This window comes from Fistularia commersonii, chromosome 32, assembly GCF_037954325.1.
Source record: "Fistularia commersonii isolate RoL2024-O1a breed Wild chromosome 32, RoL_Fcom_v1.0, whole genome shotgun sequence".
NCBI classification, from domain to species: Eukaryota; Metazoa; Chordata; class Actinopteri; order Syngnathiformes; family Fistulariidae; genus Fistularia; species Fistularia commersonii.
Window position 1 is genome coordinate 7,044,015 of NC_141315.1, and position 18,901 is coordinate 7,062,915.

General features: G+C 42.0%; 2 protein-coding genes across 3 annotated transcripts; both read right to left on the reverse strand.

Annotated features, from left to right (window-relative positions):
* Positions 1–2: 2 nt before the first annotated feature.
* LOC147215316 (uncharacterized) lies at positions 3–3,959 on the reverse strand. Of its 2 annotated transcripts, none has more exons than XM_086139392.1 (5): positions 3,799–3,959; positions 2,121–3,434; positions 1,935–2,045; positions 1,617–1,733; positions 3–842 (listed from the first exon to the last, which is right to left on the reverse strand). In XM_086139392.1, exons 1-5 carry the CDS (start codon positions 3,806–3,808, stop codon positions 814–816), a joined length of 1,581 nt encoding a protein of 526 aa, XP_085995518.1. In that variant the 5' UTR covers positions 3,809–3,959; the 3' UTR covers positions 3–813. The 2 variants fall into 2 exon arrangements, with proteins under 2 accessions (XP_085995518.1, XP_085995517.1); XM_086139391.1 differs by having other exon boundaries at positions 1,604–1,733.
* Positions 3,960–4,768: 809 nt separating this feature from the next.
* Positions 4,769–18,565, reverse strand: LOC147215317 (guanine nucleotide-binding protein subunit alpha-13-like). The gene is made up of 5 exons (XM_086139394.1): positions 18,163–18,565; positions 15,605–15,831; positions 10,345–10,395; positions 8,100–8,300; positions 4,769–6,565 (listed from the first exon to the last, which is right to left on the reverse strand). Exons 1-5 carry the CDS (start codon positions 18,443–18,445, stop codon positions 6,194–6,196), a joined length of 1,134 nt encoding a protein of 377 aa, XP_085995520.1. The 5' UTR covers positions 18,446–18,565; the 3' UTR covers positions 4,769–6,193.
* Between the last annotated feature and the right edge of the window lie 336 nt (positions 18,566–18,901).

Sequence of the window (18,901 nt, forward strand, 5' to 3'; positions counted from 1 at the left end):
GTGTGTCCCCCCCCATTGCTATTCTGTCAGTGTTCGTACTGGAGCTGAGGAACTAAGTGTGCATAATAACATCATGTGACAAGGGAGGGTGGGGTGAAATAGGGCGGGTGGGGGGTATTTGCAGAAGAAAAACAGATTTGCAACCCTCTGCTTTGCAGATAGGATCTCTTCGGTTACTGATGTGAGGACATTTTGAATTTCAGGTTTGCCTACATCTGGGCAACCAGATTTTTATCTAGTTAGAAATCTGCCGGTTGGTTCTAATCCTCTTACAGAACCCTGGCAGCAGTTGTCTCCGCACAAAAGAGCTGAGAAAACGGCATGGCAAAGATTTCCCTTCCAGATTTTGTCTAGTGTCGGGAACACAACCCAACAATGACATCTAGTGGAGCCTCAGGGACGCAGGCTGGCATTGAAAACACCTGGCGCTACAGATACAAAAATGACCAACCTCATGGGTTTACTCAGTAAAAAGCCCAACTGAGTCATTTTTGGTGGCTTTCTTTGCCACTACTGAGCTTGAATAAAACAGCAAAAGGCAGGAAAAACGACTCGGTAATTTTAAACGAAAAATTAAACATTAACTGATTTTCTTTACGGTCCATTAATGCAATCGCCGTTGTTGAAATTATTCAACTGACGGTTGACGATAAACACAAATGCCAGTTTTTCTGTTATTAATCCTGAGGATTTTTTATTCGGATGCAGATAAATTACATATTAAACTCGGGAGTGGGTGCTTAAAATTCCTGCACCTTCCCTCCGCTGTTTCCTCCGTACAGCCCCCGCTCATCCAAACGTCTTCCCTTGACCTCAGTGGTACTTCCTCCAGCGATCGCGCTCTGAAAACAAAACAAAATAAAACAGTATGTCCAGTCATCTGCCAGGGTAGTGTATCGGCACTGTGCCAGCAAAGAAATAAAGGGATTTGCATCACATAAAACATTTAACATTATAAATAAAACTTCTCTTTTGACAATAATGCATTAGCTTTGGAGAAAAGCTTATATGTGATGTCAATGTCTACGCAATTTATCATGCCAAAGTTTAACATGATAATTATGTGCTGTAAGGTCAAACAAGCAGAGTGATATATTAACTCAAAATATGAAAATATTCTACATTAAAAGTAACTTTGTCAGATTATAATGAGAAGCTTTGTAGCACAGGAATGCTTTGTGTGATAAGTGTTAATGATAAGTATGTTACATTAACTCTTATCATCTTGTAAAAAAATAATTACAATGTACTGTGAAAGTTTTATGTTACGACAATGGTTTGAAATGTTGTAAAATAAATACTTGAACAGTCTTATGCAGGAGAAATATTATGAAAAGTATCCTTGTCTGACATCAAAATGTTATGAGTCACAGCTATAACAACTAACTTATCACTGACCAGCATCTAATATTTCACAAAGCAGAGTACTACTAGAACTATTTTTACTTCGCATGCAATGAAACATGTAGCTGAAACAATAAACTTTTAACATCGCAACATGATAGTGATCATATCTTTTCTCCCGTTAGGGCTATGGTGCTTCGCCTTAACACGCAAATGTTAAATGGCGCATGGGGGAAAAAACAAAACAAGATATGAGTACTTCAAACTCTCACTCAAATGAGGGAAACTCCAGATGTAGCTAAGAACGCAGTATCCTGCCAGCAGCATAGCCACACCGGCCACGCCGCCCTTCCTCACGTCGACGTACTTCCTGTAGTACCACCGCCAGCCTGAGGGAGGCGTACGGGAAGACAGAACATTGTGCATGTGGATGACAAGAACCTGACCTCCTTGGATAAACTTGCATGTTCAAGAGGGTTTGTATTTGACTCATGTTTAAATGAATTTTAGGCATCCGCGAGAAAATCAAATGAGCACATCGTGTCGCATGTGCTTTCAAATAAGCATGCATTCGTGTGTGTGTTGCCGACCTCTTTGCATCAAGTCCGCCACCTCCCTTGGACGACCGGGCGTCCGGCGGGCCAGCCACTCGGGCAGCTCCCTCAGCGTCACTTGGCCGAGCCTCCGCTGAGCCAGATCACCTAGAATTCACGACGGGGGAGTCAATGCACGGATACGACAAGGTGAGTGCGTTTACTCGAACTCACTATACTTACTCTGAAAAGAGTTAAATTGATATATATGACTAGGAGGGTTTATACTCCTCACTTCTTGTGTCTTCGTTGTGAACCCGTCGTCGCTTTTCAGTGTCTGTGGAGCTGGGAGTAAAAGGCGAGGGTGGGTAAACTGGCCGAGTGAGGGGCGTCCCGTCCCATGGCGGCCCGTTTCCAGTCCCGCGTCTACGTCGGCCGCGTGCTGAAAAATCGGGCTCCGGCTCACCTCGGACGGAACGGTGTCCTGGAGACGCAGAGCTACGGGAGAGGCTTGCATGGCCTGAAGGGAGACGTCCTGATTCGCCGGGACTGAAGATGCTTGTCCGGACTGTGGCTGCTGTTTCGGTCGCGAAGCGGGATCGGACATCCGCCGTCCAGCGCTATCTTCCCGACCTCCTGCTAAAACTGGGCCGGTTTCGATTCTGTTCGGGCCGTTTGTCATTTCAACCCATCCCTGGAGCTGCGACCTGCTCTTCTTAGGTCGACCCAAAGTGCTCTTGATATCCTGCAGGGTGATTCTGGACTGCTGATTTCCTGATTTCCAGAACATCTCATCCCCTGATGAATCTTCGATCTTCACGTCTTTGTCTGCCGAGGAGCTGGAGCTCATACCGCTGTCACTTACACTTGGATCCGGAGGAGCGGAGGTCTTTTCGATTTCAGCAACAGAATTCGACGTTTTCTTTTTAGAGGCCTTCTTAGGTTTGGTGTCTGTAGACGGAGCCATGGATTGGACTCCAGCGTTTGCAGAGTCGGAATTAACTGTGGTCCCCGGTTGCTCTGCAGAGCCTGTTTCTGGACTGAAACCAGAGCGAAGGCCCTCTGAGGCCGATCCCTCAGAATCCTGGCTAGAATTTCCATTTTCCATTAAAGTGCGGAGGCTCTGCTTCCTGAGCTTTGGCAGTTGAGGAGACGGTGACTGCGTTGATGGGGAGGAAAGCGCGGTGGCCATTTTGATTCGATCAGACAACTTCTGTTTCTTCTTAGTTGACGGTGTAGAGGAGAGGGACGACGCTAAAGACGATTTCGCTGAAGACAACTTCTTGGTACTTTTCAAAGTTACCTCTGGTGACAACGATGCTCCTGCTGATACTTTCTCAATCTTTGGAGCCTGCGATGACTTTCTTTCGAGTGTGCTTGTGGATTTCTTCCCCTTTGCAACCGTACCGGTCGCGCCCATGTCCAGCTGACTGGATGTTTGACTTTTGGTAAGAGCATGATGGTGGGTGGAAGATGTTTCAGAGGATGGTGCAGCCTTGCAGTGCGGCAGGTGACTCTTCAATCGCTTGTATGTCTTCCCGCAGAATGGACACACCTCTGTGGGCATTAAAAAAAAAAAAAAAATTAAACAACTGAAGACATTTTCATGCATTTTAACATTTTCTTAAATGTCAAAGGAAAAAAGTTGTAGTTTAAACTAAAGTAGATGACATTCAAAAGCAGCAAAAGAAGAGTATCTGTCTCTCTCTGTATATGATGTGAAAAAAAAACGCATTCTGACTTTATTTTAAGAACAATTTTTACAGGATTTGCCAGCAATCGTCACTACCTTTGTGTGTGTGTGTGTGTGTGTGTGTGTGTGTGTGTGTGTGTGTGTGTGTGTGTGTGTGTGTGTGTGTGCCAGAAACATGTCATTAGTCGACAGTCCGCGATGCGACATCTTGACTTTGGTGAGACTTACCGGAGCTCATCGTTCACGGAGCAGCAGAGGAAATCATTAAAAAATAATGTAATGTATAGTAAAAAAAGTTTCGAGCCATGATCCAGCCCTTTGTGCAGCGATGCACGTTAAGTTACATTTCATTTTAAAAAATGTTTACTTTTAGCCATGTTTCACTACCATGGGCGGGCAACCTGTGGCCATGCCTGATGCAAATACACACGGAAAGACCTTTTTGGGTAGCTTGTTGGAAGCCTGTGTGTAAATAACTATGTCGATCTAAAATGTAAGGTTAAAAACAAGGCATAAACGGAAATATTTCAGAATATGACACACAAGGGACGGAATATAATGATTCGTGGTGATCAGTAAACTGGATGGGTGCGGCGCCGGTGAGTCAAGATGGTTCCCTCCCTCGTACTTCCGTTATCGTGTGAATCCCCCGCTTTAGCATATCTGACGGCTAAACGTCGCTTAAATCGTCATTTAAATAATTATGTTTTTAAAATAATGCTTTGGGAAATATACATGTTAGCTATTCAAATTTATAGTCAAGCGATAACTTTTTTTAACCCCTCACCCTCCCGGTAGGATACTAGTTTAGTCACTCCCTTAAACGAAAACTAACATTTAAAAATATCTCGGCTTAAGTTTTTGCTCTTAAGTTTCTTTCCTTTGCTCACCTGTTTTAATGAGTCGTGGATTTTGTTTTAAGGCAAGTAAATATCTATCTATCTATCTATCTATCTATCTATCTATCTATCTATCTATCTAAAAGTGGGCTGTGGAAATTGTAAAAAAAAAAGTCACTAAAGGCTATGTATAAACAGCAGTCAGGTAAACTGAGGTTGAGATTTTGTTTTCTTTTTTTCTTTTGCTAACAAAGTATCTAGTGTGCGCGCTAACAGACAAACAAATGTTGGATGAACGTAGTATTTCCTTGTCAGTTACTCTTAAAACCAAACTGCATCAAATAACAGCAACATTTTAATTAGAAAAGTATATTTTATTGGTAAGGTTAGAGTGGCATGACAATTGACAACAGGAATGAATTTCCAAAAGGTGATGGAAAAAAAACAACACAAAAATACATCAGTCATCTTCAATGGAAAAAGCAGTGATTCGAGACATTCAGAATGAGAAGAAAAATATGCCATTTCTACAACCATTTACATATAGGAGATAAACCTGGATATTATTTACATGGCAACAGATTACAGTATATACAAAGCCGGGATTGGAAACAAACCGAAGATCACAGAAGCTTTAGTTTTGGACAAAAACAATGGCCTGTTGACGTGCACGGTCCACACAAAGCACTTGGTGATTTGGAAAAGAAACCAAGATAGTGCCTGAAGGTTGTCTGGATGAGTCTCACCACTTTTCCCACCCAGATAAAGGTTATTCAGTTAGTTCACTAACAATCGTGAATGCCGGTTTTAATTAAACCCTGAGAAGACAGTGGACTGCAGGTTCACTTGTTGGCACACCTGCCAAATATGCCAATGAAGGTCATTTTACCCAAGGAATGACCAAAAAAGGACAACTTGCGTGGTAACTTGCTGTTTCTTTTTCTTTTTTTTCTTTTCTGGAGGACACTAAGATCGACTTACGATCTCTAGGGACCCTGGCACAAATGCAGTTTATAAACAGTGATTCGGTCTCTATTAAGACATTACACGGGATGGCCCTGCAGGTTCGTTCATGCTGTTGTTTTTTCCACAGACGAGGTGCCAGTGCTGGAAACGGTCTCCAAATTCACCTGCTCTGAGCATTAAAACAATCACGAAACTGTCGTCTGCTCACAAAATCCTATATTGACAGTGAAAACCTGCTGACCTCCAACCAAAAAAGAAGACAGAAGAGAAGGAACTGTGCTGCCATCCCTTCTACAAACTGCAGGTACTCACAAAGCAGCAGTGCAGCACAATAGGTGGAGTCATTAATTCACCTCTGCGAGACTTGCAAGTCAGCTTTGATACCAGCAAGATGTTGTCATACGCCATCTTGAAACTACAAATGAATCAACTCTGTTATTTGCTTACCCGCTGTTTGAACTTTAGCAATTTTATTTCGCATCGTTTTTCTTTTCTTAGTTAGTGAAAAGTATAGGCTTCAGTGACAGCACTGGCACCTGCTGAGCGAAGAAACCCCCTCAGTCTCACACAGCCCTCAGACGTCAAATCTTACCCAACATCCGGACCATCCTTTTATCATTTTATAACCACAGTCTACTTTCTTGTTTCCCTACCAAACCAAGAACGATTACAAAGGCCAACTCTTCAAAACAGAGAGTAAAAACTAATATAAAAACAGCCGGCAAAGAATGCTAAATCATTTAGGATTCTCCGGGAGATTAGTCTCTCCCAAGTTCATTCCCATGCGGGTCCTCTTAATTTCACAGGTCAAGGGGGTGTCATTGGAGCATGAGCTGTTTAAGGTTGTCATGGAGAATGGTGTCCTTGACGTCTCGGAACACGAGCCTGATGTTCTCCGTGTTGATGGCTGTGGTGAAGTGGTGGTACAGGGGTTTATGAGTGGCGTCGCGCCTCTTGGTCTGGAAGCACTCCACCATGAAGGCCTGGATGTCCGGCAGGCTGTGCTCGGGCCCAGTGTAGTCAGGGAAGTAGTCCTTGAGCGGAACGCTCTTCACTTTCTCCTCCAGCAGGTCTGTCTTGTTGAGGAAGAGAATGATTGAAACGTTGGCGAAGACGCGGTTGTTAACGATGGTCTCGAAGATGTTGAGCGATTCACGCAGTCGATTGGTTTGCCTGTCTTCCATCAACACCTGTAAAAGATGGCAGGGTGGAGAGACGCTGATTACAACTGTTATTAGTATTTTTAATTGTGCTACATGGCTTCAACACAGCTTGGACACACAGTGGCAGTTACATTAGATTGCAAAGTTCATCCAATCAATCAAATCTTGACTTACATTTGTGCGGAATATGAGTTGAGAAAACGCTTCGCTTTTTGTCTCGAATGAGCCCACAGCTTTATGTACATCAGGTCAAATCTGGCACAAGAATGAGCCCCGGACAGCTGATGATCAGATCTCAGTTTCCTCACACACACACACACACGTTTCAGTTTGCAGAGACCAAAATTTGAATCATTGGAAGGCAGCAATGGTCTGGCTCTGGCCGTCTGCTGGAAAACAAGTGGACTCAACAAACAAACCCAACCGCCCAAGATGTTTGACAAAGGCATTAATCTCCGTGAGTTATCAAAATGTTCGCCGTGGTCAAAGCCAGCTTAGGCGATTGGAGAGCTTTACAGAGTGTGTGCTTATGCCGATGGTGCCTTAGCTGGGGTCCGGATCACACCCGCAAGCTTATAGCTCTCCTCTTGTGACCAGACCGACTTGATGCCAGGTGTGAGCAGAGGCCATATCCAGACAAGTGAATTGATGAAGCGCTCGCCCTTCATCAACATGTGTTGAAAGTTATAGTGACATTTTGACTTGTGATCAAAGGGAACGTTTGATTTCCTCCAAGACATTAGGGTCATAAGAGACCTGTTGTGCATCAGTCACTTGAGCAATGAAGAGTAAAGGTGTGTTGCAGAGTTTGGTCCATCTGACTCGTGTGATTCACTTTGGTAAAAGTAAAAGAAAAACCTGATCGGGAACATGTCGTCACCTCTACAATAACAGTTACACTGGAAGAGTGGTGGATTAGATTTCTAAATCAGGCTTACTTCTGCAAACACATCCAACAGGAAAAATGCATTATAGGCAGCATTTTGTAACAGTGTCAGGCAAAATCTGAGGCGAGGTGCCTCTTGCAGCGTCCACCTTTCACTTCTTTCAGAAATCGGACCGGCTGGCACTTTGGTTGACATTTTTAAAAACCCTATCCTTTAGCCATCCCCTTAAATATATGCCTTTCACATTTTTTGTCAAAATCTTTCCCATTTAGGAGTTACTTCATCAAAAATAAAGTAACTTTGAGGCCAAAACAGAAGTGCAGATCAGTTCATCTGTGTGAGTGTCAAGACTTTTAGTGAATCAGTCCCAGCCAGTGAGCTGCAAATGATCCATTTCAATGCACTTGTGTGTCGACCTACACAAGCTCAATATCTAGATATTTTATGGTGTATTTTGTTCTTTGTTTACTGGATGAGCGTCCACATGTGATAAATCCTAAAAATCCTGCAGGATGAAGGGTGAACGCACTGACACGAGGAAAGCCGACTTATCATTATTTGCCAAAACAAACAGAGTAATGTGCCACTTATCAGACAATCTCGAGTGTGTTTGCTTGCTTGTGTGCGGGGAGGGAAAAAAAACAAGACACAGTTCATCGACGGCGAGCTGTTACCTGGTCGTATTCTGAGGAGGAGACGAGGAAGAGGATAGAGGTGACTGAGTCAAAGCACTCGAACCACCGCCTCCGCTCCGACCTCTGACCTCCCACATCCACGATCTTGAAGGGCACGTTCTTGATGTCGAAGTCATACTCGTGGATGCCCTTAGTCGGCTTTCGAGCCAGTAGGATGTCTTGCTGGCTTGGGACATAGTTCTATTGCGGAGGTGGAAAGACAAACTCATTAATGTCACAAGGAGGAGGCGGAGGAGGATAAAATACAAACGTTTATTAAAAACAACTGGATTTTACTGGTGTAGCAATACGGGGGTTCCCACCCCACTGTTTTTATATGTTTGCGTGCCAGAGGAGAGAAGGCTTGAGAAAATCATCTGAATATTACAGAGAATTTTTTTCGATTCTCAGCGTAGCTGGAAGAGCAGCTGTGTCCAGAAAAGGCAAATGTGTTTTGATGCAGACGTAGAAACAGATTCAGTTATTCTTTAAAATGTAAAGAATGGGGTCTGAGAACTCAAAGCAGTCAGTTTTTCATTAAAGTGTATGTTTTACAAGATCTTAGGTATGTGATCTGTTCGTGCAAGGATTATTTCTATTTTCGGACAGAGAAAGTCATCGGACATCACTACCACTTCTATTTCCCTCGCTTTAGTTCAATGTGAGAAAAAAAATCAGTAATAATAATTGTTGAGAAAATGCAGCCGGTAATGCTTTGATTTTTACACCAAGAAGAGGGCTTGACACATTTTATGACACATTTATGTAATTCTAGAACACAGGAAGGTTAAAGGTTTTAAGGAAACACATTTTTATTCCTTCCTGACCAAAAAAACCTTCACAAAAGCCCGCATTTTCATCTTTAAAGAGACAAACATCAGGCAACACTGTTAAGGTGGTGATGGTCTAATATCATTTTTAAAAATCTCGTTCGGTGTGTGAATGTGTTCTGACTTGTGCTGCAAAAGTATGACTTGAATGATCTGGCAATTAAACTTGTCAATCATGAGTAAAGATACGATAGGTTTTACTTGTTCACTGTCAAGGCATATCTATGTTGAAATTATGTTCATATACCTGGAGGGACTATGTCAATAAGATCTTAATTTACTTTTTAAAGGATTTTTTTACACCTGCTGATTTGAAAAAGCACAACACCATGTATCATTTGTGAATTTCAACAAATTACCTGAAAAGGCACAGTAATAAAATAATGATTCATACTCATTTATATTATATGATAAATAAATGTTTATTATTAACAATTGGAGAAAAAAAACTAAATTAGAAATCTACTTTAAAAAAATAGGAAAAAGGTATAAAAACAGAACAGTCGAAAAAAAATTTAAACTGGCTCAAAAAAAAACTCTTATCTGAATTCTCCAAAACTCACCTCCTGGAAAAAGGAGGTGAATTTAATATTACTAATATTGAATTCATCTTTTCCATGTCACAGAGCCCATTGATTTTTTTGTAAGGAAATATAAAAAGGGGAGGAAGGAGCATTTATGATTGCTCTTTTGTGCAGAAATGATTTTTACATCTGTCCAGATGTAAAAATCATTTGGAAATAGATGGGCACTTGCAACACTACTTTTAGTCCAATTTCAGGCAAAATGTCATGATATCTGGAGTATTTCATATAATCTTTGGTTAACCCACAGTGGCTGTCAGTGGTCGAGAGACGGGGTTCAACCCAAACAGGTAGCAATTCATTCATTCTCACATTCAAATGTCATTAAAAGGCAAACAACCATTCACTCTTCAAATAGACATACCACCAATCACTCTCGCATTCAATCTTCATATAGACACAACCAATCACATCTCAGATAGAGACATACAACCATTCACTATCTCATTAACATGTTTGGGCAATTTTAAGATCTCCAATTAACCTACTCCCATGTTTTTGGACTGCCGTGTAAACTGTTTGTAATCATCCTTTCATGTAATAACTACTGGATAAAATGAGTTAAAGAGCTAAGAGATTGTAAGGGATCATAGTTTATATTTTCAGCATTGATATTATATTTAGGTGTAGACATACATTAAAGGGTGATTTAATACAATTAACCCGAAGCAGTCAGCGGATGACAGAATATAAAAACGTCGAAGCTGCAACAGTTATATGGGGAAACGCTGCTAAATTGTTGAGACAAGTCACAAATACTAAAACACAACATCGACAGGACCGAAGGAGGGGGAAAAAAAATAAAAACAAGTACAAGCAGAAACAACTTACCAGATCACCCAGCTTATCCAGATTATCCAAGAAATACTTCACTGACTCGCCCTGCGAAAAAGGACAGAGGACACACTCAGAATGTTTTGAAAACTCGACATGTAGCGCGTTCGTCCCATTAGACGCAGAGGAAACCTGTTGAAGCGTCTTTGCGCTTCACACAAAGACTCGTCTTTCTGTATTTGTGGGTACCTTTCATTGATAACACATCTTTGTGCAGACAATCGACAAAACCAACCCGAACCCTTGACTTTTTCATGTAAAATCCTGCCTTGACCCTTGACCCGTGAGGCTGACATGACAGGCTGCTATCGCCGTTTATATTATTCTTATTATTATATACTTATAACCGTGTTCTGGGCCTGTGGGTGAATCAGGATGTTGCCAATACTGAAAGACACGTGCGCACACATCTTTGATGTGCACGCTGTGACTCGGCCTTGTCTGTGTGTGTGTGTGTTCAGTGGTATTTTCTTTCGAGACTGTTCTGACGCTCTTCATGTGTGCTAAAGTGCAGGCCTCGACATGTAGCTGCCAAGACTCAAGACGCATTCCTTTATCAGTTTTTGTGTGTGTGTATGTGTGTATGTGTGTGTGTGTGTCCTGTACTCGACATGAACCAAAAAATGTAAAAAACGCAACAGATTTTCCATGTTGTCTCCTCTTGGAAAAGCATGCCGCCCTTGGTTTGCACGTATTTTGAATGATTGATACAGTGAACAGAAGGCCCTTGTTATAATTTCTTTTTGTCCTCTTGCAGTTGGTTTGCTTTTGCTCTCTGTTAGCACTGTATACCAGTTTTTCTCCCTCAGTAAACTCCTGCATGAACCTTTTGATCTTGAAAAAAAAAAAGGACTAAACCCAACCTGACCTGAAAAACCTGCGTGTGTCCACGTTGGAAGTGTGTGCTCAGGCTAGTATTTCAAAAAAAAAAAAAAAAAATGAAGGGAGGAGCAGAATGGCGTCTTGCTTCGCTCAAGCTGTGGGAAGAAGAGACACCTTGCTGCCATTCTAATTTTTTTTATTAGGATCCATAAATCAGGCAAGAAACTGTGGGGAGGGATGGTTTTGAAATAATGGAAAAACCAGTCAGATACAGAAAAAAAAGGAGAAGAGAAAGAAGAAGAGTTGACACTTGTCCGCTCCCTTCCCTGACAGACGCGACTTCATTCGTCATGTCACACAAAAGCAAAACTGAAACATCCCCTTATAGATGTCCGTCACGTTGTCACTCGTGTGCCGCAAAAATCAACATACCGAGCAAACTTGATCACTGCATCGTGATGAGATGAGCGGAGATAAACAGATTTTTTTCCAGTGGATGGCACCCTTTTTTTTTCCGCCTAGATATCAGCTATCAGGAAATAAAAGACAACAATGGCCATGACAAAGGTTTTTTTTATCATTCAAGGGAAAACACAGATGTTTAGCCAGTCATGGGGAGGTTGATTTGAGCCCACTGATCCACTGATAGTCAGCTATGGGTTGCATTTTAAAAAATATAAGCCAGAAGTCAACTTGCAACTTGTGTATAGAGAAAGAAAATGATTACGAGATAGTTATTTCCTTTTGTTTTACATTGAACGGAAATGGAGAGAGAGAGACCGAATGCACAACAAATTGCTGTACGGTTATCTTAATGGCGCGTAGCAGGCGAAGCTATATCGGGTTTCACTGCGTACACGTGTTTTTAATGTTATTTACCAGGAGGTCTGAGACCACAGGAGGGTTTGCGGTGCAACTTTTTAGAAGGTTAAAGCACAATAGGTGGCTTCGAATGAAAAACAAAACAGATTAATAACCTCTAACTGGGGCAGACAATGAAACTGCCCGGGAACGAGTGAGCGCAAACGCTGCTTTTTGTTTTGTAAACACCACCATACGGTTTGGGATTTAATTCGGAGATAATGTTATGGCTTTCCGGTGATATCCTTAGATGACCTACAGGAAGCCAGCAGTGAGGCACGTATGCGTACGTGGGATTGTCATGTTTTTTTAAATATACATATACACATTGTCATCTTATGGGCCTCTTCACGTACGTGTTCGTAAATCCCAGTTGACGTCTGTGAAAACATTTAAGATCGCCATTTAAGTACATATAAAGCCTCTGATCGCTCCGGAGGGAGTCTGATAATACGCCTCCAGAGATATGACCTGTGAAGGCTTTCGTTGAGGGATGATGACCGAGTCTGTAGCTGCTCTTCATCTCCACCCAGAGACACATCAGCATCTGCTAGTTAAATTCATACAAATCTATATGGAAATGTGATACACTGACTGACTATTTCCGGTTTGAACAGGAAACATTGGTCTGTTTTAAGTCAGCGTGAAGGTATGTGGAGCTGAGGCTATTTGTTACTTAAAAAAAAACAAAAAAAACTGAAAGCTAATTTAATATTCAGCAATTTTGATATCTTTTCAGCATTTTCTGACATGGAGTTAACACCTGAAGCAGCGGTCCAGTCAAAAAAGCTGATTGTCAAACGGTTGGGATGTTTGAGCGTCAGCGGGTCAAACTATGGGCGCTATAGTCTGTGCTTTTAAAGACGCCGCCCGAATAGAAGGATCCGTGACGTCACAAGAAACCCAGAAGCGAATCAAGGACTGATATTCAGCCAGCGAGAGTGGCGGACGTAGAAACAGGAGGCGCCCTTGTCACAAACAATAATCAAGAAACCTGATAAGGAATTTTAAATTCAAATATTTAGAAAGACAGGAACGTAGATTTTCTAAATAATTTTTTCGTCACAAACATGTCAGACTAAGTGACGTAGTATATTCAAGACAAGTTCCTCAATAGATGAGGTGATATTTTGAGTATTTTACCTGGATATTAAACCATAATGGTGTGATTGGACTGTAAAACGTAATTAATCCGGCATAACAGAAAAGACATTGCATTTAAATATTTTATGCCTTTTTTGTTTTTTACCTTTTTTTGACAAAATTATTTTAATGCTCTGGCGAGAGCTCAGAAAGCCACTTTAGGTTCATTTTCCTCTTCTTATCATCATTTTAACAGAAAGGAAATACCCATCCAAGTTTGGGCTCTACGTGGTTAAGAATACCACATTTATGTTTTCCTTCAAATGGTTTCGATGCAGAGTTTTTTCGATTTAGAAATCAAAAAACTGGACTTAACTAAATTCGACTTTTGGTTAGTTTCCTGTTCTGCTGGTGGTTTCTCCTGTCGTTCTAGGCTGAGAAAAATCACCAATTCACTTGTGGCCCTTTTGTCATGTTTCAGAAGACAGTGACTTCGCTGAATGGAAAAAAGGAGACCTGGAAATGACATTAAAAATATATATATAAAAAAAGCTTGTGTGGTCGGGGGACGGGGTGCGATGACACAAAACTGAAACCCGTACCCTGGAATTTGTACCACAGCCCCCCCCCCCCCGGCCCAACACCTCACCACAAGGCAGCAGGTTTTCTCATCGATACCGGATGAGACCAAGAAGCTAAATTTGTCACAGAGACAAGAATTCACTAGTTGAACTTGAAAAATTGGCGCATTATATGACCATTATCTTGGAGCGCCTTCAGCATTTGACCGTTCAGTGTGATCGCGCACACTCACAATTATCATACGTGTGTGTCCTTATGTAAGTTGAGGTGTGGGACACGCCTGGTGTTTGTGTGCAAACTAATGCTGGCAGGGGGACCCGGGGCTGTTTGTAAGCATAAAGCCGTTTAACTCCAGATCAACATTCCAGCTCTTGATCACACTCATTCCCCCTCTCTGTCTGCGGACCAGCAACCTGGGAGTGTGACACACACAACAAAACGCCATTCAGCTCCTGGTAGCGCCGGGTTGCGCAACGGAATGGAGAAATTTACGGATTTCATTCATTTGTCTTGGTGTTAAAAAAAAAAAAAGAAAAGAAAGAAAAAAAAAGGATTTGCTCCTCATTGAAGGGCATCATGTGACATGTTCATCACATGACCAAACCGCAAATATTGGAATTAGCGAATAATGCAACATACATGCACACATGAACACACACAGCTATGCATACACAGCGTACTGAATAGGATATGATTTCAAGTATATTAAATAATACGGTAAATTGTATATTTCATGTAACTGCCTTGACCCAGGCTGCATTGCCTTGATTCTTTTCATTTGTATCTGCAGCTGTTTTTTTTTTTAAAACTTCACCCCCCCCAGTATATCCTGTTGACTATTTTCAAAAGTGATTGAGAAAAAAAAGTCGCCACTCAAATAAGAAGCCATCTCCTCCAAATAGGTCAGATCAGTGTCGCTGAAAGTTGCTTGCAGAAAACTTAACAGAGCAACTGAGTCAACAAAAAAAGAAAAAAAAAGCTCAGTGTATGTTGTTTATCAGAATTTGTACACATGTAGGAAAGGCTTTATGAACTATCGTGACTCATTTTTCCTCTGTTCGAGTACTAGACGTCCTCTGCAGGGTCCCAGTCAGCACCTCCGACTCCAAACTGCATTGTGTTAAAATCTGAATGCTGACGACCAAGACATAAGGAGGGAGGTGTAAACAGGATGCAGACATAATCACATGTCTGACCGCTCAACTGAGAAATAAGAACTGTGATAGATTCCAGGAGAGGGGTGGGGGGGGGCAGGATATGTTAAGAAGAAAATCACTTTCACTTTCCATTTTGTGACTGTTAAAACTCATAAACCCGCCGCATCTGTACAGGAGGCCACTTGATTCAGAAGTGGAGCCGTTTATCGGAATGACTAGTTCTACAAGTTCAGTCAATCACCCGTTATTATATCAGTACGATTTCAACAATTCTGTGTACAGTTTCAGGGATCAACATGACTGAAAATCTGTTAACATACAGACACTGAGGTGAAGTTTTTTTTTTTTTTTCCCTCCCCCCCAGTAAATCAGTAAATTCACTCCATCGCTTTCAAAATTATGGCAATATTCCAAGAATAAGTAGGCGAATGACCAGGTCTAAATAGGAACTCGTGAACTGAAATTCATGCAGCCATTCTGAACCGGGAAAGTAAATTAAAAACCCGCAGTAAATGCTTTGATCGATTAAGTGAAATTCTATATTTAAAAAGTCGGATTAGTGATGCCAGGTCCAGACTGAATTAATTTCAATGCTCATTCAGAATGTTTGGAATAAAAGCAGAATTCAATTTTGCACGTCACACTCACGCTCAGTTTCACTCATGTTGTGTGTGTGTGTGTGTGTGTGTATACGCTGTTTTTTTTAACCCCCTTTTCCTCTGTATCTTGTAGCCCTGTGTGTGTCTGCTCACCAGCTGAAACTCTCTGCGTCGGTCATAGGCGTTCTGGATGCCCGAGTCCGTCCACAGAGCCTTGATGGCAGGGAGGTACCGCAGGAAGACGGACGTCTCCAACTTCCCGCTGACCATCTTCTCCGAACGGGTGTTGAACGCCATGAGCTTGTCGCCATGCTGCTGGTTGTCAGGGTCGCCCCACGGGATGTGCAGCTTTTCCCGAGCGTCCACGAGCACCCGTATGCCTGCAGGTTTGGCACAGTGTTGTCACAGTCATATACAAACAAGGGGCATAAATCTTTTGAGAAATGTCCATGTTCTTTAAGTTAACTAAATAAGAAATAACACTATGATATCAGGAAGGTCCGAGTCAAGGACTGAATACTGTTTCGCTTTTGAAATACTGTCATTCTGATTTCTAGATCAATCCGTTGCTAATTTAGGCTTCGTTCTTGGTTCTTGGTCACAGTAAGGCAATTTTCTTTTTTGATGGGAAGATGTTGAATTTGGCAAATCTTTTCTCAACTAATTTACATCAGAAATTAACTTAAATTTTACGTGTTGAATATTATTACCCAGGATTTACTGATTCTGAAACTGGAAGGGCATTAATAGACATGACGGATTATTTGACTTTCAATGTTTAATTGACCTTCAGTTGTATGAGGGATTTGGTGAAGAGCGAAAGTTGATATTGATCGTAAAGTCGTATTTTTTTTTTTTTTTTAAGAATAGTCTGAAGCACTCTCCTAATCTTGAAAACGTACGTTTTATTTATTTTTTTGTCTCTTCCCCAAAACATCAAGGCTTAGCACAAAACCGGAGCCCGGCGGACGTATTGATCAAACGCTTTTATCAGCCAATATTGGCCTTTCATAGACAGAGCGGCATCAGCGTTGGCCGATGCGATCTTATTGGAAAGCATCGTAGGTCAATGACTTGTAAATTCGCATTTTTCCCGCATACACTCCCGGGATGGATGCTGATGTTTGGTTGAACGCAGGTTGCGTGGAGTCTGAATGAAAACTAAACCTTAGTGTGACCTGTGGTTCTAAACCCACCACCCCCTCCATCGTGACAGCAGTTACATGCTGCTGAAATAGAAATGAATGACTGAAAACACAAGATGAATTAACACTGACTGAAACCGTTCTACATTATATGCATTGGTGATGCTTTTAGTACAATCTTCTGTCATTCCTGACATACCTTTAAATCATTAATAACAACAAGAATATTGGCTGACATCATGAGTTTAGCAAACACAGGCAGCAGATTCTTTATTTTCTCTTAAATCTTGCAGGTGTTCCAAAGGACTGATGCTAAACTACATATCACATCTTGTATATTACTTGATGTGTACATTTTTTTATATACAATTTTTTTCCTACAAAAAGCTGAACTTTTTACTTCATACAGAGTTCCTTATATTTTTGCTGACTATGATGTCTCCTCCCCCTCCGCTAATTCCCTTTTCCTCACCACCAAATCAATTTTTCAACTTCTAAAAGTTACGGTATCTTAAAAAAAATCATCGGGATCTTTATGAGGAAACAACCAAAAACGACCAGCAGGAGGAAATGTCCAAAATATCCGCGAGGATTGAGCGAAGATCGGCACGAAATGACTTCAAGATTGGTTCAATTCCTCAAAGACTCGTTTTGCAATTTGACTTAAATGAGCCCAATTGCATCACAGCTGGCACATTTGATGATATTTTATATTTACCACCAGGGGATTTTACTTGAGCAGCAACGGTAGAATATATAAGCCTATAAGAAAAAAAGAATAACACTGTAATTGGTCTTTTCAAACATCAAGGTGGGATATCTTCTTAAGACCCGCCGTCCAAATTTGTGGACATCACACTCTGGGTTGACTTCGGGGAAATCCGGAGCACTGGGCCCCCCTGTATGTGGGCGTCGGATTTTTTTCTCCCCATAACCACATCAAGTCAAATGATTCTCAACTTTTGATGCCCGTCTGATCTAGGTCAGCCCAAATAACAAGGAGAAATCAATGATTGAGAATTTCTTCTTCTGGGTCATATGTGTGGCTGTAGAGAGTAACCTCAGACAGGAAAGTGATACCGGTTGCAGGAACACCTTGCCAAGGGGGTGGTGAGGTCAAACTGTACGGCTTTACGACAGTCATAGCTCGATGAGGTAAAAACGAGATAATATGTAACCGAGTTAACTAGTTACAATATTCAGATCCGTGAGGTGACAAGAACAGGGCGCAGTACATTACAAAATTATTGTTATTTTTTTTAAATTTGCACTCCAAGGCCCGTTCTCTGTCTTAGATAATACGTGTATTTTATTTACTTTTTTTTCTAAAAAAAAAAAAAAAGGGGACTTTCGATACAAAAAGTCTCGTTTGGGTGTGTCGACAGCAGCTGTAAGAGTGTTTATATGTCCTCTCACCGGGCCCTGCGCGGCTAAAACAGATGTGGGAACTTTACCCCCCGCCGCCACCACACCCCACCCCCGTCCTATTCTAAACCCGTTTTCTTCGTCCTTATATATTTTTTTGAAACAAATCAATAGAAATCGGAATCGTATTCGCGTCGTCACCTTTGATAACGTTGCTATAGATGGTGGCTCGGAAGTCCTCCCGGGCTTGCTGGTCGAAGTCCTGGCCGTGGATGATCCGCATTTGTTTGAGGAAAGTCGACTTGCCGCTCTCGCCCGCGCCGAGCAGCAGGATCTTCACCAGCCGCTTCACGTAGGTTTTCTCCCGCGACAGGCATCGGTCGATCTCCTTGGAGCGCCGGATCTGCTCCACCTCGCCGCTGTTGAGCAGACACACGGGCAGGCAAACTTTGAGCACGGACCTGGTCGGCAGGAAATCCGCCATGTTCGCGCAAACTTCATCGATGCTAATTTGGTTGCGCGGTCGCGGGGCGCAGGCACGGGACCAAGCCCCTTCCCTCAACGCAGGAAGTAGCGCCGCTGACTGCTAAGCATCAAGTCTCGACTCCCTGCCTCCCCCGAACACGCCGCGATCCTCGCTTTTCCGTCCGCCCCGCTTATAATATCCCCATGTTGTTAGCATGTCGTCACCGCGGTTCATATGCAACTTAAGTAGAGCTGAACGCAATATTTCTGTAACCGCCTCCATTATAGTTACACATTTATAAACATTTATAATGATGTAACCCCCCCCTCTGTAATGGTTTAGGTGATTTAAAAAGTTTTTTTTTTCAATTTAAAAAAAGTTGTTTTTTTTTTACTTGGTATAAATCGGAATATTCGACAAAAGTAATTGGCGATATCGAGTCGCCCCCTACCGGTGCGCGCTGGTAATTGCAGA

Bases quoted from the DNA above. Each gene is read 5' to 3' on its own strand.
- LOC147215316 (XM_086139391.1), bottom strand. The intron at 2,046-2,120 runs GTAAGTATAGTG...CGTGAATTCTAG, and splicing joins TCAATTTAACTCTTTTCAGA to GTGATCTGGCTCAGCGGAGG. The intron at 1,734-1,934 runs GTCGGCAACACA...CGCCTCCCTCAG, and splicing joins GGCGGACTTGATGCAAAGAG to GCTGGCGGTGGTACTACAGG.
- LOC147215317 (XM_086139394.1), bottom strand. From the start codon at position 18,445: ATGGCGGATTTCCTGCCGACCAGGTCCGTGCTCAAAGTTTGCCTGCCC. The intron at 10,396-15,604 runs GTGAGCAGACAC...CCTTTTTCGCAG, and splicing joins GACGCAGAGAGTTTCAGCTG to GGCGAGTCAGTGAAGTATTT. The intron at 6,566-8,099 runs GTAACAGCTCGC...CATCTTTTACAG, and splicing joins CCTCCTCAGAATACGACCAG to GTGTTGATGGAAGACAGGCA.